Genomic DNA, 25,194 nt, shown 5'->3' on the forward strand with positions numbered 1-25,194 from the left:
TTTTGTGAGTGATTTTAAAAACCATATTTATGCACATCAAATAAAACCTCATTTACATTATGTACATGGTGAAAGCAAGCATCAAATAAAAAATAAAACAAAATACAAACTTTATCACTGCAGCATTCAGATTACAATTCATAATTTTTTTAAATTTACTTTTAAGATTTATTTTTAGAGAAGTTTGAATTCTTCTGTACAATTCTATTGTTTCATTTCGTTAATAACTTATTGCGCAATATATTAAACTGTGTTGTCACTTACTGTTACCATGGGGATCACTGAAATCAATTTCATCAATTTCAAATGACTTCCTCATCATTGTAAACATAGATTTATTCGTCTTTGAATAATCATGGGATTATGACAACAATATCGTTTCTAATCATCATAGCTTGAACCCTTTCCTTACAGGGTTGTATAGTTACAATGAAATGCGTAAAATGTGAAAATGACCTTAGTAGAAACACTATTTTTTATAGACAATCTTGCAAAACAATGGATTGAACCTTAGACTGAGATTGAACACAAGATATCTATTTCACGACCTCCTGTTATCAGATATCACACTTGTCAGTTGATTGTTTGAATTCGACTTTCCAAAGAGTGTGATTGTTTATATACAGGGGTCTATTAATTGAGTTTATCTTGAAAATCACCAGTCATTCCTTTCACACTGGTCATTTGAATTTCGTTGTAGTTTGGCTCCAAAACAGTTACAAGCTGTTGTCTAGCAAACAAAATTGACCAACCAATCACAAATACACCCCTTTTACTATCAAACTGTTTTTTTTTCAACATGGTTGCCTCAGACACCAAAGTCTTCAAAATTGGTTGATAGGTCAATTGACATAAAAACACAACATCAGCTCTAAAAATACTTAATAGGGGATGTTGGATCACAGAATCGACAAAGGTATGGACCTGCCATGCCTTGTCATCTTCAAAACTACTAAAGCACATCATGGCACCCAACTGTACTTTGAGTTGTTAATGGCAGCCAATCAGGTTAAACCGTTTGGGATGCACTCACATTGCAAACACCAAGGAAACAAGTTCAAGGAATGTCACGATGACAACTGATACTGTACTCAGAGAATACCTTGATTTGTCAAAACGAGATTCAAAAGAAATGTAATTTGTAGTATGAAAACAATGAAAGGGTCACAGCAAAAAATTGAATCAGGACGGATTGTTGAAAATGATATGGACGCAACCTATAACATAAATACACTCCTACATCTATAAAACATTGGTCCTTTCATATCACAAAATACAAAAAAAAATATGAAATTCTGTACAAATCTATATATATCAAATATACATATTTCAAAGCCATCTTGTCAAGTACAAACGACAACCAAACACATCTCAAGCACAAGCAGTACTGTGTTTTTATCTATTGTTCTACCCAGCTGTAGTGATCATTTCAATAGGAAGTGACTACCCAAAGGTTTTATGATCAGTAGACCTGAGGGGAGAGATTTACAGAATCTGCCACTGGGGGCGCTGTCACTAGATCCATCAACATTCCTCTGGACAGTGGACAGTTTCTTTTATGGAGGGCTTGAGCAGCAAGTTGTACATTATAACAAATTTGTCCATGTCATTATTTCTCTAAAATTGTGCAAAACCTTAAATGCAAATGACACTGTGTGATAAGGCAATTATTAATTTGCTTTTTAAAGCATTTGAGCATCTGTGTAAATTGCAGGAGACAATAGATGATAACTCACAAGTCACACAACTTGCGGTTGAAAGGAAGTCTGATCTACAGAGAGTGTTTGTAACCTTAGGGATGAAATCTAAGATGACTTGGCTATTGAGAATAATAGTTGAACTCGAGTCAATTTATCACTTTTCAGTGATTTCAGTCAGCAAAAGACTACAATGTACCTGTATTTTGAAAATACAGTAGTCTAACAAATGTGGATGTAAGGGAAAAGATCAGCCATCAGAAAATGTTGAGTTGTGACAGTTTCTCAGCTACTAGTATATATACAAATCAGAAACAGCTAATCAATATTTCTACTCCCTACCCTAGGGCTTGTTAGTATTGCTCCCTCACCTTTGTGTTGCGTTTGAACATCAACGATACAGAAAGAGAGAGATGTAATCGAAGCCACCCCCCTTGCCTCATTGATAACTAATGGTTTATAAAACCTATATTTTGACAGGATGTGCTTTACATTACAAGACTTTCTACTAGCTGAGTGATATGTATTACAGGTATTGTGTATTCAACCTGCATATCAAAGTGACATAGTTTAGAAATTCATTGGCTTTCATATTTATTTTTGTACGTAAACTAATTTATACCTATGGTTTATGTTACCATGACGACATTTACATAATGTCCTTATTATCACTTACATAACAGCACCTAGACCATAGCTGTATTGTAAGTGGTGTTTTTCCAATTTATGACTGTTTGTAACAGCTTTACTCAGTTGTTTGCACTATACATAATTATTCTCAAAAAGCAATAGTATATTTTCCTACTGATGCAACCAATCCAACAGAAAACAAACAAACTGTGTTTGTATTATATGGATATTAATTATTCATGAGTAATACCTCATTGAGAATTGTCATGACCAATCAATGATCAGCTTTCACAGAACAGACTCTCTGATTGGTTCTTCTTGTTAGGTTAGGACAACTGTTCCAAATTTGCTGCACTGCACTCATTCTAACCCCGGCCTCTGTGAGGAGGCATCTGTGTGCAGCACCATAAAGAGGCTAGTAGTTACTATGACAATGACATAACTGTACTAGCTGGTTTTATGTCAAAGTACAACATCACCTAGAGAGATACTATCATTGTTTTTTTGTTGATATATGACATCATCTAGCTGAGATAATCTTGTTGGTTTTCTGTCAATGTATGACATCACCTAGAATAGCTGCACTCTGTGGTTTTCTCTGTCAACGACTACAATCTTGCCATTAGACATCAACCCAATTCCTTCCACTCCTTTGACCTGGCCATTACCTGTACCATAGGTACCAAAACTTGACATATATGTACCAGATGGACGGAAGATCTGAACCCTGTTATTTCCGCTGTCACCGACAATGATGTAGCCGCGTGAATCTACGACAATGCCACGAGGGTACTTGAACTGGCCGTAGTTGCTGCCTTCCTGGCCAAATTTGTATTGAAACTGGCCCTCACAGTTGAATACCTGGATGCAGTGATTGCCACTATCACTGATATAGACTTTGTTGTTGTGGATCGCCAGGTAGTGGGGATGATCCAGCTGACCAGACATGTTACCATGTCGACCAAACTTACGCACGAAGGTGCCATCTGGTCTGAATACCTGGATTCGGTGGTTATCTTTGTCACAGACATAGACGTTATCTGACCGATCACAGGCCACTCCCCAGGGGTAGTTTAACTCTCCATCACCTGCACCCTCTTTGCCAAATGTGCTGACAAACCTACCACTGGGTTCCATTATTTGAATTCGATGATTATATCTGTCTGCTATGACAAGTTGCCCTCTACTGTTAACGCATACGCCTGTCAAACAGTCAAACTCACCATTCCCTGTACCACGACTGCCAAAGGTACACAGGATCTGTCCACTCTCATCAAACACTTGGACTCGATGGTTACTGCTATCACATACTACAATTTGATTGTCAGGTAGTGTGGTGACACCTCTAGGCCATGAGAAACTGGACTCGGCACCACCCTTCTTACCAAAGCGTAACTGTGATCTTCCTTTCTGGTAGTAATTGACAAAAGGGGGAGGTTCCTGGCTAATTTCTCTCCTACTTGGAAGAGCAGCATTGTCGCCATCCTCTATGATAATAAATTCATCTGTATTACCATCCAATCTAATATCAAACCTACGTGGTCTTGGTCTTGGGCCAATTGTTAGATTCCCGGCAGGATTTCTAAAGTCAGAGTTAGAATTCGTTGCCTGGGTAACTGAGATTTGTGTCCTCGTTGGCGGAGTTGATGAGTCATGATTCATCGTTCTTGTAACAGGACGTTCATAGTGATTCTCACCAATCGTCAGGTTACCTGCAGGATTTCTAAAATCTGATTGGCTGTCACTGACTTCAGCAATACCAACCATATCATTAGCAAAACTACTGATGACTGGTCGATCCCACTGACGTCGTCTTCCTCTAGGTCCCCTAACGACTGCGCTTCTTGTCACCTGTGGTCCTATGGTATGGTTTCCAGGCTGTCCTGTTGTACTGCCAGCAAGATCTTCAATGTCTCGAAATAGTAAACTAGGATTATCACCATCACCAGGTGGCCAGTGACTAAATGGTGGGATGCCGGTACTAGAGGCTGCCCTGGTGGGACTAGCTCTGGTGGGAGTAACTGTAGACTCGGTTCTCAATGGGGGTGGTTCACCAAATATTGCACTTGGTATGGCATGGTTGATTTGTAGGCTTATAAAGTCACTGGTAGTTGGGGGAGGAGGTGTACTTCTTGATCTCCTCAATCCTCTTGATGCTGGCATTGAATCTGAAGTTGGAAGAGGAACAGGTCTTGAATTTGAAGTTGGAAGTGGGACAGGTCTTGAATTTGAAGTTGGACGAGGTACTGGCCTTGAATTTGAACTTGGACGTGCATTGTTTTGATTAATGATGCTAACTTCACCATATGACATTAAACTTGAATGGAATTCATGCCGATTTGTTTCTGTGAACTTTACTTTCTTGTTTTGAGTGATAGCTGGATTTACATCCAGGTTTCTCAATTGATCCACAAACTGCACACATTGTGAGTATAAAGTCCCTAATTCATGGAGACCAACGTCGTTTGGGGCACCGTTCAAATGTCTCTCTGTAGCATCACAATGACTCGATGTACTCGCTAACTGCACTTCTAGGTTCTCTTTCTGAATATTCAATGCTCTTGATTCAGCCAACATGAAAGTTTCAACTTCACTAAGCAGCATATGTTCTCGGTTCCGTAACTCTGCAACAAGTCGATCAACATGACCTTGTATCTCACCCTTAACAGACTCACAGTGTTGGGTCAGCCGATCACTCCTCTGTTCAACCACAGTCAGTGCATCAGATATCTTTGGTGACCCCCGTCGTAGATGATTCACAAGTCGGCCTATGTCTAACTTCACTTCATCCCTATGTCTGTTCTTGCAGCTTTGACAGAAACTTCTGTTGCAGTGTGAACATTTTGATCCATCAGTCAACTCAGCCTCACACGATGCACATCTCTGATCACTCCCTGTTCCTGTCCCCCTCTGGGAACCTCTTCCTCCAATAGTGCTATTCAAAGTGTCTGCTGGAATATCCAAGAAGCGTGAGATTGTCAAATTGTTGGGAAAACCACTAATCCCATTTCGTGGTATTTTGTGTTCACGTCGACATTCTGGACATTTGAGGGCCCTGGTGCGAATGTCCACAAGATTTTCCAGACATGGACGCTGGCAGAATGTGTGTTGACAGGGTAGTATTTTAGGTCTGGTAAACCTTTCCAGACATACTGGACAATTCAACAATTCCTCTATTTGTTGTGCCATGGCTGTGATGTCAATCACCTGACCATCACCTGACCATCATATCCCTTCCCTGTAAGAAGTGGAATTAAAAATTCATTAACATACTTTTGTACACAAGCTGATCAGGAAATTTAACCCATTACAGTATATGAATGATGTTGCCTTGGCGACATAACTCATGTGACATAACATTTTAGTTACACACACTCAGACAACTTCAAATGCAAAAAGAAACAATTATATAGGTTCTGTACATCATAGTGGGGATGTTAACATGTTGATTATCAGTTGGAAAGTAAACAGTTGAAGTCATTAAATGATCAAGTCAACGTTTAATTTTTTCAGCAGAAGCCTGTTTCTAGCCGTAAAAGAATTCCAACACATATCAATTTTCAATGTGATAGGGTAAAGGATCCTGCTTCAGTGTAAGTGTTGCATCTCTGCTATTGTGTTAGTCTGTCTGGAGTTGTTATCTTTGTGTCAAAAGCATGTCCTATGAGTGAAACACCAAGCCAACATCATTTCAACTATAAATTTTGAAGTAGTCTACCATATTCTTATATTTGTGATTCATGTATTAGATAAGAAATTCCTACAGTTTGCCATACAACCTGGCAATATTTTAAAAACCTTTTTTTTTTCTGTCTCAAGAAAAGACTTATCCTTTAAAAGGTGAGTCTAAATGCCCCAAACCACAACCTTGAAAATGGTTCTTTATTGTTTCTTCATCAGAAGATGCAAAACAAACTATTCAAAAATTGCACATGTGAGAAAAAAGAGTCAAAACAGGCGATCTGTGAGATTTGTGATTATTTAAGCAAATTGTTTACATTTGTAGAGACTGGTAATGAATCACCGTCATCTTAACGTTTTCCCATCAATTGATATTTTAATATTTCAACTTCAAATGTGTCTGCAACATCTACTTTCACTATATTACACTTCCTACAATATTGTATAATAAGTAGAAACCATGTTTTCATATTCAGATATGCTTATCTTTGACATGAAAATGTGAAATGTAAAAAAAAAAATTGCTGTTAAACATAAGTTGAGGTAAAGCAATTATATTGTGTCTTGTATCTATGTAGCACACAAGATTGATAAAATTTAGGATTTACTTATTAGTTTGGTATATTGTTTTTCCCCTACTGGGAGAAAGCAATATCCCAGTTGACAAGTGATTCCGTTGTGAGCTGAGGATTTGCGTTCAATGTAATATAATGTGTATGGCACAATTTCTTCACATTATACATGTAAAGCCTAAAAGAAATTGTGTAGTTCCGATAATGCTCAATTTTAGAATAGGTTGGGTGGGTAGATTTTGGAATTTTTGTTTTATTATTTGATCTTTTTTTTAACCATATGTGATTGTCTAGTTCAGGTAGTTATGTCTTCCATATAGTCTCTGTGTTATGCCCATCAGATGTACAGCCATTACAGATTGGAAGAACAGTTTTATATTGTCTTTTTAAGTTGATGTCAATTTCTGCATCCACTATAACTATTTCTCATGAGATTTCACAATGTTCCTGATTTCAAGGTAACCCGGAACCAAACAATTCTTTTTATAGGCCTAATTGGGATTAAATGAACAAGTCATTACCTCCCACTGTCCTCTCATTTACCCAGATTCACACTGTTGGTGGCTCTACAATCTGATTAAAATTGGATGTAGATGTCGGCTAGAGGAGGCGATCAGGATAAAAAATGTAAACATGTACCAAGAAGGTCAATTCAAAATAACGAAGGTAAAATAACAATGAACGATTAGCCAACATCTACATCAGATTTTAATCAGATTGGTGGCTCTACTGCCCCCCCCCCCAATTATTGAATATAACAAAAATGTATATCATTATTTTCACCGCAAATATAACACTGTAAATTTGACTACTATGCTCCAATTCAAAAAATGTCATTGATTTCAAAAGTGAGATATTGTGGAGCTGATTTAATCTAGTCTCCATCTAAAATGTTTACATAGTTGATGATAGATTCATCAATTGGTTTCAAAAAGTTTGTCTCGAAGTTTACTTCACTTGTGGAAGTGTACAATAAATTACTTGAAGATTTTAAAATCTGTCAAAGTTGGATACTGATAAGTAGTTGATGCATTTATAATACTAGTATCATATTTATTGAGCTATGTCAGTCAGTGCTGTCTATCCTATCATGTGACTGTCGATGGAAATATTTAAAGATAAATCTAAAACATCTCAAAAACAAAGTTTACAAATTCAACATCACCTGATCTGGACAGTTGATCGATTGATCAATCAATCAATCAATCAATCAATCAATCAATCAATCAACGATTTAAGTAATCAGTCGATCAATTTCCCAATAAATCAAATGTTAAGAAAGACATCTTGGTAGATCTTGGATGTCACTGTCATTCGACACTTTCAATGTCATTCACCACTCCTTCACTGCAACAGAAATACATCATATGACCATGATAAGACCATGGTGGGTTATACTTCCATGATAAGACATACATGCAGTGCATATAATAAACAACACATTTTGTTTATATTTGCTTGTCACCTCTATGTCCTTGTCAACCGATTTTTTGGAATGTGGTAGCGATACTTACTTCCTTAATTACGGCCCTTACTCCATAATGCCCAAAAACTGTTTCAATCATTACGTACGTGTTGTCATATTTGGGTCTCCGTGCGTAGACCCCGTAGTACGTTGGCAGACCACAGTATGGACCACAGCGTAGTGCATTGCTAGCACACAATGTTAGTGAGTTCCCATAAGGAATCTAAGTAAACAATTACAATGCACACCTCAACCATTTCATTGTTATTGCGCATGTAAAGAATAAGTTCCACCGACATCACATCTATTTCGCACCTCTCCCGTTCGTTAATCAGTGGGATTAATTCGTATTTTGCAAAATATGCAGAAGAAAATTAATAAAAGTAACTGAATATATAATTTAGCGGAGCTGGTTTGGTTTGTGGATGTACCTCATATCAACCAGGTACGTGTGAAACGGTTACCTGAAAAGGGTGAGTTAATGTTATCGCAAACGCTCCTTTCTTATATCTAAGAATTTTATGAAATATTCTATGACTAAACACAGTAATAATATTTGTATTATAAATTATAGCAGTTCCTCTGTCATCTATATGCTAGAGTAATGACTTTTTATTCTGTATTGCGGCAAGGTGTACCTTTACGGCAGTTGTATCTCCTTCCGGAAGGACAAACAGACCACATTCATTTGATTGAGGGTTTCGACGCGACGAGCGAGTGATTCATGTGCTGTGAAGTTTGTACATGAAGCATCCAAACGTGGCCAGTGAAGCCGTTTCCAAAACGGCGGGTAAGTATAAGGGCTTAGATTACACAAAACGATGGTGTACGTGTGTAATGTGTCAGCGATCGGCGCGGTGTGACACTGTCACCATAGCAGTGCCTGCTTTTGCAAGAGCGAGCGAAACGTGAAGTTGGGTTAACTCGGTGACTGCACGAACGACATGCAGCGATCGCGGCGTGACTCATCTGCCAGGCTTGCTTACTAAGTGCATGACAATGTAATAGTCATTGATATTAGTGTAGAGGAAATATTTTACTCTGTGCCCCGCTTTCTTAGGACATTGTGAGATCTAGTGATGTTTACACCGGAGCTTCTCTCCGATGCGAAGTCGGTGAGATTGATCGCTCATATACGGATGATGACATTGTTTATTGATACAACTTGTTTACAATCCGTCAAGGTCGTATCGTGGAACCCTGGAATCTTGCGCAATCCGGGAATCGGCGTGTTGTTTCCATAATTGGGGTTTCCCCATCTCTTGCTCAACGAATATCTTTTCTTATACACGCCCTACAACAATTTTTGCTATAAAATTGTATATTAGTCGCCATCATGGTAATACTGGAAGGTAATATTTGGCTCTGATGATGATGATCTGTCCTGGCTGCAGAATCATCGGAGATTTATCATGGTCATATTAGGTCATTGATAGAGCAGGTATTTTTATACGGCCCTGCTTACAGAGGAGTAAGTCTGGACTCGATTCTGACAACACTCCTCTCCTCTTGTGTAAAGGAACAATTTTAGAATCGAGCCCTGTACACCATTTGCAAGCAGGATTAGGCAAAAAAAAACAAAAGAGTTTGTTTCTCGTCCTAGGTAAATTAAAAAAATGATGCGGTGAGTGTTGGTTGGGGAAGCACACTGACTCATCAACCATTACACTATCACATACATGGTGTTACCACTGAAGCTGCCCTGAAAAATTAAATAACATTTTAATATTAAACTCTGAAAGTAAACTACATGCATTGTAAACTTTTACAGCCTCTCATCTGTACTTCTCAGCTGTTAGGTTTCACCATCAATATGGAAAGTAGATGTTGGCGAAAACGGGAAAATAAAGTAAAAATGTGTGACGCGCATGATTTCAGATGGCGCGCAAGGACAAGAAACATTTTTAGCCTTAGTGCACATACATGATACAATGTATATAAAATGTCCTATGGATGTACATGTAGAACATCAAAACATAGCTGTTGACACAGTCTTACCACATTCTTCTTTCCCATTACTGTTCTTGGCCATGATTTTTTTTCTGTCACTTATTGTTTTTGTGGTTTTTTTTTGTTTTGTTTAAATTAAGTAATTAAAATTCAATGTCATGTAAAATTACGTCACCATGATATGAACGAAGTGGTAGATGGGGTCTAGCTTTATTATGACAGGGATCAGTGATGTCTCTCCGGTGTCACTGAGATTGATCACATTATTAATGATGAAAACAATTTATTTTTGTCCAGTTTTACAGATATTCAGTTGAATTTCCATTCATATAATTATAACAAAGAAAAAACTGCAATAGTTTGGTGCCAGTATATACTTAGTATTCCTTGAAAAAAAAAGTGTTTTGAGGTTATGCAAATTTAGACATAAAGAACATGTGTAAGCTGTAGGCAGCTAACATGGCTGTAGGGATGTCCCAGAAGGTGGGAGGTATAGGTACTTTTTTTGAAGTATTTTTTCAACGCCATTACTTAGTTACTTTAGCCAAGAAAAGAAAAGAAGGTGTGGCAGGTGCTTGTAAGATTGAGTAAAAGTCAGTTATTTTTAGTACTGGATGATAATGAGTCTGAAATGATGAAGCTTAGTTTTTCAAACAAAATCGTTACTATGGATATTGATAACTGTTGAAATGTTTTAATATTTCATAATAATAATTGGAGTATATACTTGTTAGTGTTGGCATTGTGTTAAAACCTTGGGTGGTATGTCATATTATCTTTGTGAGTACCTGGAAATATGACAATAGCCCTGTTTGTTGTCCCATGTGGTTTGAATGATCAAATTACAATAATTGTGTCCCCAGTTGACTTGATGGAAATATGACATTAGACCTTTACCAACTGACTTCAATAAATGAACCAAATTACCCTGCTTGTTATCTGTATCTGTATCTGTATCTGTATCTGTATCTGTATCTGTATCTGTATCTGTATCTGTATCTGTATCTGTATCTGTATCTGTATCTGTATCTGTATCTGTATCATTTTAGAGTCATTTTAGAGTCATTGAGATTGAGTTCATGACCATAATAGTTTTTTGGGATGGGGGTAGGGTGGGCGAGATCATAATAGACTTTGGACAACTGCAGACTTTGGACAACTGCAGTAAAATTTGAATAAAACATGAAAAATAAAGAAACATAGACACGTAGTACATCATACAACACTCTTATCCATGTAATATTTGTTAATTTATATTGAAATTGTGGGGAAATTGATTTCATTTATTTTTTTATATTATTTGATTGCAGGTCTTAACAATTTGACCCAACATGCTCTCACAATGTGTGATTTTGTGGAAGTCAAATGGGAAGACTTGGAATTCTATGAGAGGTGTGGATGTGGTACATTTGGCAGTGTGTATAGGGCAAAATGGAAATCAAAAGACATGGAAGTGGCGGTCAAAAAATTACTCTTCTTGGAAAAAGAGGTTGGTCTATTTTTTTGTTTGATCACAAAAGTATGATTTAGTGACTGAAAAGAGATGCTGCAAAGTATGTGGGAATGTTCTCAGCTTTGGTGGATTTGGAGGAGGGTGGGGGGGGGGGGGGCAAAACATTGAAATGGAAACATTTGAAGGAAACAGTTCTTTTTGTAACACTCCTAATCCATTTCCTATGTTGTGATTTGTCAATACCTGGTCACATGGTATTTTAGAATTTTTGCACTGTTCAATGCAAATGATGTTTACCAGTTAACAATTTTCATGGTCATGCCTGTATGAACATCATCACTAAAAAATCATATGTGCATGTGTACATGCTTTCACAGCAGATGAATATGGTGTCACCTTCTGCTGGTATAGACACTAGGGTAGAAACTTCACAGCGTGTACAATTTTCTGAACACAAACTTGCCACCCTCGTGCCAGATAGAATTTGGAATGAACAAAGTTGGTAATTATTAAAGGAGTAAACTTTGCTGATTCCTGTACTGATTTCCAAACTATCTTATGGTAACCCTGCAGTGTACATGTACTGTATACTTTTTAGGTACAGCATACAATATGGGAAATGATGTGGTGTGTTACAAAACACGTTGACTGATTGTACATCATACGTCAGGTTTACTTAGGTTTACTTAGGTGTATTCTGAACACAGGCTTTGCAGCCTATATGTTCAGATCCAACTGGTCTGGAATTCTGCTCTGCTTGAATTTTGCCTTGTAATTACACTTGATATCTATGTTCTTCCAGTGATTGTCCAGGTGCTTGTTTATAAGCCATACATCAGCTCCCTTCAGGCCTGTGGGTAACCCCACAATTCCTCTAGGAAGTAGACATATGATATTGCCCCTGTGATCTGTCAACATGTGTATAATGTATGATAAACTGATACAATTGTTAAATTATCATTTTTTGCAGGCTCAAGTACTAAGTCAACTCAGTCATAGAAATATTATCAAGTTTTATGGTGCTGTAACTCAGGAACCCAATTATTGCCTTGTTACTGGTAAGTTATGGTGCTGTAACTCAGGTACCCAATTATTACCTTGGTACTGGTAAGTTATGGTGCTGTAACTCAGGTACCCAATTATTACCTTGGTACTGGTAAGTTATGGTGCTGTAACTCAGGTACCCAATTATTGCCTTGTTACTGGTAAGTTATAGTGCTGTAACTCAGGTACCCAATTATTGCCTTGTTACTGGTAAGTTATGGTGCTGTAACTCAGGTACCCAATTATTACCTTGGTACTGGTAAGTTATTAATAACTGTAAGCCTAGATGGTACAATAGAAATTGCTTCTGTACTCCTTTAAATACAGTTAGTACAGACAAATCTTAAAAGTACCATTTTTGCAGTCCAATTTGAAGATACTACCGAACTGTCAGAATTACTTGGACACTAGATATTTCCATAACCAGAAATTTCAACCATTTTACAACCTTCAATTAGTTCCCAAGGACTAATTCTTACAAATTACTCTGAACTTGATGCATTGTGTTAACTAGAAGGTAATTTTAGTCAAAGCTTATTTTTGTGTATTTGCTTTCTATTGAAAGAAGAGAAAATATATCTTTAGTGAAAATGTCCAGGCACTAGAATAACAGAAACTGAAAGAAAGCCAAGTGGTGAACAGAATAATATGTATGTAGCATACAACTCTGTTGTACAGAGTGCAGTAGCAACACAACTATTTATCACAACGTGCAGTGCTTCTGGGAAAATGGAACGGTTTGTGTTATTCTCAGAATTCTTCATATCTTATGAGTTCCAGGAAATACTTTAAAAAAGGAATGTTGGACGATAGGAATGTTGAACAATAGTATTGTTAACTTTGATAACATTTTGACCCTAGTCTGTAAGATAGGACATTGTGACAGTTAATCAGGTATTGTTGGTTTAGAAGTCTGATACAGCTAAACAATTGACATATCTTTACAGTCTAGATTGACCCTGGAGTTTGTGACCTTTCAACTCTTTTTAGACAAATGTAATTTTATACCGTTAGTATATACCCACCTTACTGTAGGGATGGGGGGGGGGGGGGGTTGTGTTGTGTTGTGTTGTGTTGTGTTGTGTTGTGTTGTGTTGTGGCTTTGGTTGTATTTAAGGTGTGTGCAGTAACAGTTTTCTACACATTTGCTCAAATATACTCCTATTATCCCTAAAATAAGAATTTTGACGTTTGTATGAGTTCTTTGTTCTTCACTTAACACAAAATTATGTATTAAACCCGGTGAAATATTTAGAAGAAAAAGAATATTTTTATCTTTGTTCGATAAAATTCAACCCCAGCTGACACCAACAAAATTAGTTTGAAGAAAATCTGAATGTACAATTCAATTAAATTTAATCTAAAATTTGTGGAATTCCAGCTACTAAATGAAACTAGCCAAATTCCATTGGTACTTGCATGTATAGTCAACTGTTGTTGACCTTTAACCTTTGACCTTAACTGTGTAGTTTCAATAAACCTTCTCTATGTCTTTCTGTTGACAGAGTATGCACCCTTAGGGTCAGTATACGCCTACTTAAATAATGTCAAGAATGACCTTGGCTTTGAACAGATACTAGCCTGGTCTTTACATATCGCATTAGGTAAGTATATTGTATATTGCATTCTTTTTATCATTTCGTTGAAAATTACAAGTGAAAAACTTAACTATTTGCATTTATCTTTGAATCGTTGCAAATCAAATTTGAAAGTATTAACCTGAATGAAATTAGAAAACTGGTCTGATGTATGTGTGTCTACAGTGAAATGTTTCTTTTGTGTAGATTTTATCAAATATTTGACCAAAAAATGTCATTATTTCCCAGTTAGAAGATGCATTTTAGAGTCTGAAGAATTGTAGTCTGCTTCAAGTGTTGTGTCTGATTATTGCCATTTGCTTGCTTGAGTGTGAATGCAGTTTGGGTGGCTACAAATATGAATTAATTTTGAACACATTTATTCGCTCCTAGTGGGCATGGCACAGAAGGCTTTATAGGCATGACCCATGTCTGTCCATCTGTCTGTTCATGTCTGTGCATCCAGTTGTCTATCTATGGACAGCCATATCTTTGACATGTATGAAACTCAATTCCAAACTTGGCATAAATGCATACTATACTATACTATACTATAGAGGGCTCCCTTCATTTCGTGACCTCCATATCTTAACCTTTTAAAGCCTGACACTCTATGTTTAGAGTGTAATTACTAGAAACTGCAAAGGTTAAAACAACATTCATATTTGTCAAAAAGATTTGATTAGTTTAAACCCTGGAGTGAAGATTTGTAAGGCTGACCATAGTGTATAAATTATACACAAACCAGGTATATACATATAATTTGTCCCTGGTACTGTGCACAACACCTTACATACTAGTAATTACTACTGTACTTGGAGTCACAGTGTTATATTACCTCTTTCAGGTGTGAATTATTTACATAATGAAGCTCCGGTGAAAGTCATTCATCGAGATTTGAAATCTAAGAACTGTGTTATAAGCTCTGATTTTATTATAAAGGTAAGTAACTTAGTCACAACCATATGATGTGTTGATGGGTCTATTATAGCAGTATATATGAAAACAATGTAGTTACTATTGTCAAATTGGTGAAATAGGAAGAAAGGCAAGAATGATTTGAACTTAAAATAAGATATTGCCCCTTGGCTGTTTGATAATTACATGTTGTGCCATGCTATAAGCTGTAAGTGATAAACAAAGTGACAGCTGATAGTGTGGCACATGTCATATCTTACAGACCAATATAACCCCCACTCCCCATATATAATTTATGCCCATTAATTAACTGCTCAGTTCTACCTCGTTATCCTGTACTTCGAGATCACGTGAGAAAAGCATTGCGACTGCGTGGTCTTCAATGTGTTGTTTGTATTGCGTATGATGGACGTCCATATCTGAGGCTGCAAGTATTGTTGCCGGGAACATCCGTTTTAATGTTTCTATTTTCTACAAGTTCAAAAAACAGAGTGCCTCTGAATTGATGTAAGTTTTGTCCAGCATACACTCCAAAGAAGATATTAAATCTTGTTTTATGTTGAGATATTTGTTTATTTCTTCCAGTTGTGTGACTTTGGAGCATCTAGATTTATGGGTAGTACAACCAAGATGTCATTAGCTGGTACATTTCCATGGATGGCACCTGAAGTCATACAGAGTCTACCAGTGTCTGAGACAGCTGATACGTTCTCCTATGGAGTAGTAAGTATTAACACTTTATACGGCATGGAAACATTCCTCATTTAGAAATCTGGATGGGTTGGTGGCCATAGAAATCCTCTAACCTCCCTCAAGACATAGACGATGGGAACTCCCAGCAAAGATTTATGGCAAAATCCGTGGTGATAACAGTGCATTTTCTAATCTCTTAGTCTTTGTATTTGTTGAGACAAAAAGTTTGGGTATTAAAGTAAATAAGAATAATTGTATGTTTTCACTTCAAATGCAAAAGCTTGTGATGTGCATGATGTAATAACAATATTGCATTTTTTTCACAGGTGTTATGGGAGTTACTTACCCGTGAAGTACCATTTAAAGGGTTAGAAGGAATTCAGGTGGCTTGGATTGTCGTTGATAAAAATGAGGTCTGTGTTAGTTATAATCTTATGCTTAGATCTCAACAATTACAGTTACTGAAACCACAATTTGATTATTATTATCGTGTACAACTTAAACATACATCGGGTCGGGTTGTCGGTGGTTGAGTAGTTAGCTTATACGCCTCTTATTTCTGCAGTCTGGGTTCAAAGCGGCCAAACATCGGGTTTGATTAAAATTTAACCAGGTCTGCATATAAGAAGGGTGATGCTTAGTTTGACCCTCCAGGGAACACCAGTTTCTGCCTGCTTCTTCAATGCTAGGACACTAGGGTGCTGCTCCCGTGATGACCATTCAACAAATTTATTTGGAAGAATAAAGATTAGTATTATTACATGATATACATTGAAATGCATTAGCCCAGTGGAAGTAACCAAATTAAACAGTCACTATTAAACTAAAGTACATTATTTTAGTTTATGTGTCTTTGATGATGACTTATTTGATTATATCAGCATTAACATAGCATATTAGAAGAGATTCAGTGCGAATAAAATGCTTGATAAACAAGACTATATTTGAAAAAATGTTTTGGTTACCAAAAAATAATGTTACAGTTGTATCATATCTAGATACCTAACAACTCTATCAGTTGCTACATACCGTACTACCGGGGTAGGTCACATTGGACCTTTTATCTAGGGCCTATCCATGGCCAGGCCAAGCAAAGGCAAAAAACACAAGTGCAAACAGTTTTGGTTGTGGCCAAGCTCGAACAAGTTCTTTGTTCCACCAGAGCAAATAGGTTGTGTAGGGCTTTGGAATATTAAATCTGTCCGTAATGGCTAACTTGGTGATTTGACTACTTTTAGGGACTGCCACAGTGTAGTTTCGGTATCTTTTACATCTGTGTTGATTTTACAAACAAGTGAATTGGAAGGCAGTAAGAAGACAGTTTAGTTTATTGCAGTTCTCATTCTTGAGCTATTCACCACTGGTCATTCATGATTGATAGTTGAAGGCAATTTGTGATGTACAATTTCCTTTTTTTCTGTTTTCCCTGACAGAGGCTGACTGTTCCTACCAGCTGTCCTAGATTATTTGCTGATTTGATGCAACAGTGCTGGGATGAAGATGCCAAAAAAAGACCATCATTTCCTGAAATACTTGCCAGATTGGAACAGATGCTGGATGACAGTAAGTCAAATGATCTGTCAAACGAACAGCGCTCTCTAGTGGTGATTTATTGTAGCCTTACATAGGTTTACCTAGTAAATAATACACTACCCTTTACATTATTTATATAAACTGGTCTGATAGTTGGAAAATGTGGTGTGCAAGCTTGACTTTAACCTGAAAAACTGTTCTTATACTACGCTGAACGTCTGGTTCACATAATTCTGTCTATGTCTTGCCCAACCTGTTCCAATGTATACACAGGTATAAGGCTCTCTGAATTCAGTAACAAATTTATGTTTTATTGAAATAATGAAAGTACTAGAATGGCTCTTTGAGAGTGTTAAATAGAAAATCCAAATAAATATTTAAAATATGACCTAGGCTATGTGCATTATATAGTGCAGCAGATGTTTCTTTGAAAGTTGTTCCCGAGTCAGTCAGTCAGTCAGTCAGTAAGTAAGTAAGTCAGACTGCCAGTCAATCAGTCAGTCAGTCAGTCAGTCAGTCAGTCAGACAGACAGACAGACAGACAGACAGACAGACATACATACACAGTCAGTCAGTCCATGTCAATTAGTTAGTCTGTCAGACAGTCAGTCAGTCAGTCAGTTAGTAAATGAATGAATGAATGTATATAATGTTTATTTTGTGTTTTTCACAGGTGAATTATCTGAAGAAACAAATTCCTTTCTGGCAAACAAAGAAGAATGGAAGTAAGTTTAATTTGCATATTGGTTTCATTTCACTGATCAGGATTGTAATTCTTAAAGATATGATTTGTATCAACTGTCAGATATCCTAAGTTGTGTAAATATTTGGGATTCTGTAGTACAGTCTTGGTACACTGTGTAGTGATGACCATGAACGTGAAGTTTTTATTTCAAGCATAACCCAAACAACTTAAAATGGTTTCATCCATTCCAGAGAAAAGAATAGGAAGAAACCAAATGTAATAGTTAGTGGGGATAACCAGGCTATGTAATGTTCAATAAACTAAGCCAATCTCTTTACTTACTACACCTACAACAAGCGTTAGTTGTGAAATACACATTGTCTGTACTTTAAGATCTTAGATTGGATCCAAGATCTATGATCAGTAACTTCCACCTTTTGTCAAATATAGTTCTATCTTCAGTGACTTTTTATTTGTATAAGTTAGGGACTGTATTATCAACAATATTTGCTGTAAGCATAATTTCAGCTGCTCCAGTCAAAATGTACATGTTGTATAACACCATGATGTTTGTACTGTTGTGAACTTTAGAACTGTAGATGAAATTGTCTCAGCTTTGGCAATCAACTTTTCCAGTTGATTTTTCTTCAAGTTTTTCCCAGTCCATGTAGCTATCTGTAACTATAAGGTTCCATCTCTTCCATCTGTCTGACAGGAAGGACATTGAAGAAACATTTGAGAGGCTAAAGAAAGTGGAAAGAGACTTGTGCAGTAAAGAGCGGGAACTTGAAGAAAGAGAAAAACTTGTGGAGCAACGAGAGAAGATTCTAGAGCAACATCATTTACATATTCCTCCACTAGATCATGACGTGAACTTTTGGACTGAGGATCAGGTGTACGTGTGGATACAGCAATTAGGAAGTGATGGTGAGTAGTGGCTTTGTGAGTGTTCGTATCTAGATATTTACTCATCACAGCTACCATGTTAGCGCCCTCACACAGCTGTAAGCCAAGTGCTTTTGTTTAAACAAGCTTTTTTTTTTTTGAAAAGATTCTGCTGAACATCCAGCCCAGCATTTCTACATGCAGTGTGTATGTTTATAGCAAAAAAGTTTGTATGTAAAAGTTTCCGTGGTTACACCTAGTCACTTTCTACAACACTCAGTTGAAAATGCTGGTAGAATTAGAATTGGAATAAGAAAGGTGCGATAGTTATGTATGAATATACAGTAAGCTGCTTTGAGGTCAATTATGTTCCTTTAAAAACAAATTGTATCTGTAATGGTGTTCGTTGTCAATAACTTCAAGTAAAATATTTGCTTCTTTGTAGGTGTAAATTGCAGTGACCTGTCTCAGTATGCTGATATTTTCAAACAAAATGACATCAACGGACGCAGGATGTTGTTACTGACAATAGATGACTTGAAATCTATGGGCGTTACGTCAGTGGGACATCGGGTAGACTTGTTCTCTGAAATAGAGACTTTGAAACAAGACAATCACAGACTCTTACATTTCCCTCCACTTGCTGTGGTAAGTTTTTACGATCTATGTGGTTTGAATGTTGTCGGATACATGTGGAATGATGGCCAACCATTGAAGGTGATGCATATCAAATGTATGTTAGGGAGTCTTACCCTGTTCTTATCTTAACCTAACCGTAGCCCTAGCTCCCTAGCTTGAATACAAATGTGAATAATATACATTTGGTCCGCTGTTTTCTGTTCTTGACAATTTTATCGCTGTTTTGATATAAGTAGCAAGTTGGTGAAATATATGTGTTTTAGCCTCTTTCTAAACATATTGTTGACCAAATGAATGTTATCAATGCCAATTTCATGTGATTTCTAAAACCTAGGCAAATTAAAATTACTCATTATACACCTCTGGTGAACTACGCCCTCTAGTGTCCTGATATAGAAGTACAACTCTTTCTTTAAATTTGTTATGAAAGACATTTTAGTTGCCAATGTTACTAATTCTGATTTGACAGCATAATTGCCAAACAAATTTACAAAAAAAAAATTCTTCAATGAAAGATGTAAAATTAAAAGGACTTCTAGAACATCACTAAAAATTATCTTGTCATGAGAATAAGCCATACAATTGCTATTTTTTCTGGAAATTGTATAAATATCAATACATTTCTGAATTATGTGATTTTGTGTTTATTTAAATTCCAGACACAGTCTCACAGTAAACAAGTATCACCACCAGTACAAAAGAGCTTGACCTTGACACTGCTGGTTGGAAATCACTGTAGACTAGGAGCATCAGTACAGGTAAACTCTTCTGTATAAATTATTTTCAGAAACAATACCAGTGGCTGTAAACTTCTGACCAAGTGTTGTTCTGACCTCCCTACATAGCAGTATGCATTCTGTGTTGTTTGTTTAACACTCAACAAATCCAAGTTTTGCACCAAAGGATGCTATACCAGCATAACTGAGAAAAAACCCCACATTTAAATTGCCAAATATGTCAATTTAATTTCTCTGGATTTTTTAATGTTCTTTCTTTCGATATTTCCTGTTAAGTGCCTATGAACATTTTTTTGGGATATATGGCACTATATAAGTGCTCATTTATTATTTATTTATTATTATGTACGGACACTCAGGTGTTGATATTGATTGATGTGATGTGGTTGTCATCAAGGATTATAGATGAAAGTGGGTACTAAGAGATTCATTACTTTGTTGTTCTTGAGTAAAAAACCACGATTGTTTTACTAGGTTTACACTGAACCTTGTTTCTTCAACACAGCAACTACATAATAATCGTTATAATCATGCTAATTTATCAACAGTGAAGGACTACAGAAATGACTTGATCCTTCCAATAGTTTCACACATCAGTGGGTTAATTTATGAAATTCACTGTGATTTTTCTTTTGCTGCAAGGACCATAAATGGAAGATGTATCTGGAGATTGATGGAGAATCAGCTGCTTTGACTTGTATCAAAGAAATTACGTTTATATCTAAATCACCTCCCTATGATATGAATAAAATATATCAACCACCATTTGTAGAGGAAAACTGGCATGTAGGACCTACCCAATCTATGAATGTGGAATGTGTTGTCACTTATGAAGTAAGTTGTGTGTGGGTGTGTGTGTGTGTGTGGGGGGGGGGGGGTGCGTGTGTGTGTGTGTGTGTGTGTGTGTGTGTGTGTGGAGGGAGCAAGACAGACAGGCACAAAGACACGGACAGGTACAAAGACTGACAGACAGTGAGTTAAAAAAGAGAAGAAGAAAGTCAAGTGAGAAAAAAAGTTTGTGTATAGGTATAAAATGTGACAAGTCAGCCACTTGTCAGTGACAGCTTTGTTAGATGTAGTCCCCCTTCTATAAAGCTATGAAAAGGTAGCCCAGAATATTAAAGTCATGAGTAGTAATCTATATGATTAATTTTAATATGTAAATCTTTTTCTCCATCAACAGAACCATGTTAAGAAACCAAGGAGCACCAAATGTGTGCACAAAGTCCAGCTAAAAGAAGGTGGAGCGGTGACAGAGAAATCTGTGTCCATTGTTTACAAATGTGGTGGAAGCGGTAGTTCAGGCCGTAGCACGCCAGATAGTTTGTACAATACACAACATTGGTCTTCACGACCTTTGACCCATTCGGTGACATCGCCAACATTGAAGGGTGTATGGAGTGAGAGAAATCTGAATTACATGACAGGTCCTCCCCCTCCGTCTGGATTCAGAGACCGTAGTGAAAGTAAGTTTGATGTGTTATTTGTCAAGTTTTACTTGATACAGAGATGAAATGTTAAAAGTTACTGAAGAATTAATGCATATCATGTAAGTGTACCACATTAGCTGTAAACAGTAGGCAGTTTTTTTGCACGTGTTGTTTGCATGACAGAACTTCAGTAGTGCTAAAGGCATGGTGAAGTGTCTGTCTCTCTGTGTGTGTGTGTGTGTGTGTGTGTGTGTGTGTGTGTGTGTGTGTGTGTGTGTGTGTGTTTTCAGGTGTGTATAAATGACTTCAAGTCAAAACCATTGAACTGCTGTCAAATCAAAATGAGCAGAGCATAGATATATGATTTTGGTAAAGGATGTGATTATTGGTAAAAAAAAAAGGCAAATTGTTCTGAAATTGAGTGGGGATGTTTCTAGGGATGTGAAGATGAAGAATTGTTCATGACACCGTTGTGTGTATGCAAATTAGGTAAAAAATCTGACATATTACCTCATCTGAAATGAAATTTCTCTGATGGGTACTGAAAAGCACAATAAGCTATGTTGTTCACAACTAGCATGTTATGTTCATTGTGTTAAAATGTAGTAAGAATGCCTCTTTCTGTTGTGCTAAATGCTAACTGAGTTATTCAGAAAAAGATAATATTTAAACATCACTTCTTTTCATACTTTTTCTTTTGCAGGCAATCCATCAGTTTGGGCAAATGTTGTCTCTGGAAAACTAAGGACACCTCCACCTGGTGTCATGGCAGGGAGACCTACCTCACCTACACCGCTGTACAGGCGATCTCAATCTGAGAAATTTACAGAACAATCTCTGCAACAAATGTCTCTAGGACAAAGGAGATTGTCACGAGAGTTTAGTGGGAAAGTAGAATTTATACTTGGGTCGGAAAATGAGGAGGAAGAAGAGGAGGAGGAGGATAATGCTACCCCAAGGGCATCAGAGAGGGGATCAACATCAACTATTTCTACATCAACACTTGATAATGATGTCAATTCTCTGTCATCAAGTTATGCTGATGCCATCAAGAAAAGATCTTACTCACAGAATGACACCGTTGCCATGGCAACTCATGACGCTAAGTCAAGAACTTCAAGCAGGCGACAAAGTGGACCTCCACAGTATGGGAACAAATCTAGGCATAAGGGTAAACGACAAGATGCAGGGTGGGGTAATGGTTGGGACAAAGGTAACGCCAAAGGTTATAATAAACACAGTGAGGCTGATAGTGGATATCATCCAGAAACAGAAGACTCTGGCACTCAGACTCCATCTCAAAGAGGGAGAGGATTTTTCCGTGGATTTAATCGAGGACAAAGAAGGGGTTTTCGAGGGGGCAGGGGTAGAGGAAGAGGAAATTACTCCCGCAGTAAGAGTGATACACAAGATGAAAGGCATCATGAACAAAGACACACAGAAGGTGGTAGGGGTTACTCTAGGGCGATCAGTGCAGGCACTGACACTGATTCCAATGACAGGAGACATTATGAATTTAAGCAACAAGAAAGGTCAACACCACGTAGATGGAACCCTCGTAGGAGGTTTTCAAATCTAAGCAAAACACCAGAAGATAGTGACGACAGCAACTATGCAGAGACCAATGAATCTAACGTGCAACGCAGACCAAGCTATCACCGCCGACATCATCACGTAGAAAGACAACACAGTACTGCCAGTAGTGATACACCAGACAGTGTTGAAAAACAACCTGAATCTGCAAACAGGACTTCCAAAGAATGGCCAAATAGGGGATGGGGTAGGGGCAGGCGACCTTGGAAGAGAGGTGGAAACTACAGTGGGGTAGGGTATGGGGAGGAAAGAAGTGGCAATGTAGGGGCAGGTGGACCAACTTGCAATAGTGCAACCGTGCATGGGGGTAATATGAAATGGATGAGGAAATAGCCAAGAGATATATATACGCCATTTCAATGCATTTTGTTTTAAAGGGGAATTGAAGTATGGCTGGAACTGTCATTAATTCATTTAGCATGTTTTAAAACCTAGGAAAAAAGATACTTTTGCATCATTGAGCTGTGTGTCATTCCTGAAAAGTGAAGTGAAATTATAATTTTTTAGGAATCAACATTTTCATAATATCCTAGGGCTTTACATGGTCATGAATTGAACCCTGGAAAATGAGTTACATCCACACTTAAATACCCCATTTATTTTGATCAGAAATACAGCGTCATTTGTATTGTTATCTAGGTTTCGTTCTCGGTCTCGGTGAAAACATTTTTGTCTACAAAGTTGTACTTTTAATACCCCAGTCAGTGTTCAGACATTTTGGGTATTAAAATGAGATTATAAAACCTTTGAAAGGCCAAAATTGAATGTAAATGTGGTACTCCTAATCTGTACCATCCAAATTTGTCCAAGCTATTAACTTAAAGATATTTTAGAAATCTTGTGAATAATATTGCTGACTTCCAAATGTTCAAGCTTTGATATCTTGAATCTGTCTTCATTAGCATAATATGATGTAATGTGTGCTTTGACCAATCAGTATACAGGTAGCCTTTCCCTATGAATACATAATTGATGCCAATGATTATGTGTACGTAATGACTGTAGGTGGTGATGTACAAAATGTGCTAGATACAAACCAAAGCCTATAATCATGGTATGACAGTCAGAATTCAAACCACAGTGTGTTAAAGTGTAATGAAGAGAGGGGCAATATAGCATTCTTCAAAAGAAGTTGAGAAACCCTGTTGATTGATAGCAAAATATGCCATGGACTCAAACAATGTTACTTTCATCTGGTATTTATTTGAGTTTGTGTTTACCTTGTTACTCCATTGCCTGTCATCATTTTGTGTAACCTTTGGTATATATGGCCTTGCTTCTCAGGTTACTGTGTCCTCATTTGCATAATATGAAATAATGTGTGCTTTGACCAATGAATTTACAGATAGCCTTTCCATATGAATGTATAATTAATACCCAGGATTACATGCTATGATTACAGGCAGTGATGTCCACAGTTCTCTTGATCCAAATGCAGTTGTGACACTAAATAAGTATATTATGTTATCACAGATTTCAATTTTACTTTAAATATGATATTCAGTTTGGGAATCAAGGTACGATCTTCTGATTGAGTGGCTTAAATAATGAAGATATTTGGGAAGGTCAGAATACTTTTTTTTTCACCTTTACATGTGAAACTGCTGGCAGTATTGTGTAATTTTGATGTTGTAAGTATTTTGTAAACTTTCTTAACATCTGTATATTGATGCCTGTTCAGTTTATAAACTTTGAAATAATGTTAATAGATGAAATGAAAACTTGCTCGTGAATGGTATGTTTGTGTTACAGGCCATAGCATCAACTGTGCATGTCTATACTTTAGTAGTATGTGTATTTGATATTGTCAAAATTATATCAAAATTTAGTCATTTTAAATTTCAACATGGTTGCTGAGTACTGTGTTAACTTCATGGAAAAATACAACAATTATCACTGAAGTAAAGCACTTTCTCAATGGGCTACACTCATAATAGCATTCATATCAAGTATGAAAATATACTGTTTCAATTTGTTTATTTACTTACTAATGTGGTCAATTAGCAAATGAG

The 25,194-nt window shown here is 37.0% G+C and overlaps 2 protein-coding genes across 2 annotated transcripts; one reads left to right on the plus strand and one right to left on the minus strand.

The window, feature by feature from the left end:
- On the minus strand, window positions 1-8,209 carry LOC144433885 (uncharacterized). The gene is made up of 2 exons (XM_078122277.1): window positions 8,095-8,209; window positions 1-5,565 (listed from the first exon to the last, which is right to left on the minus strand). The coding sequence occupies exon 2, from the start codon at window positions 5,514-5,516 to the stop codon at window positions 2,898-2,900; it is 2,619 nt and encodes an 872-aa protein (XP_077978403.1). The 5' UTR covers window positions 5,517-5,565; window positions 8,095-8,209; the 3' UTR covers window positions 1-2,897.
- Window positions 8,210-8,741: 532 nt separating this feature from the next.
- On the plus strand, window positions 8,742-24,751 carry LOC144434155 (mitogen-activated protein kinase kinase kinase 20-like). The gene is made up of 15 exons (XM_078122610.1): window positions 8,742-8,835; window positions 11,306-11,484; window positions 12,419-12,506; window positions 13,998-14,096; window positions 14,917-15,011; window positions 15,573-15,710; window positions 16,007-16,093; window positions 17,114-17,243; window positions 17,887-17,938; window positions 18,614-18,825; window positions 19,229-19,431; window positions 20,082-20,180; window positions 20,802-20,993; window positions 21,343-21,625; window positions 22,293-24,751. Exons 1-15 carry the CDS (start codon window positions 8,790-8,792, stop codon window positions 23,513-23,515), a joined length of 3,126 nt encoding a protein of 1,041 aa, XP_077978736.1. The 5' UTR covers window positions 8,742-8,789; the 3' UTR covers window positions 23,516-24,751.
- Window positions 24,752-25,194: the final 443 nt, after the last annotated feature.

Source organism: Glandiceps talaboti, chromosome 4, assembly GCF_964340395.1.
Source record: "Glandiceps talaboti chromosome 4, keGlaTala1.1, whole genome shotgun sequence".
In the NCBI taxonomy this organism is placed as follows: Eukaryota; Metazoa; Hemichordata; class Enteropneusta; family Spengelidae; genus Glandiceps; species Glandiceps talaboti.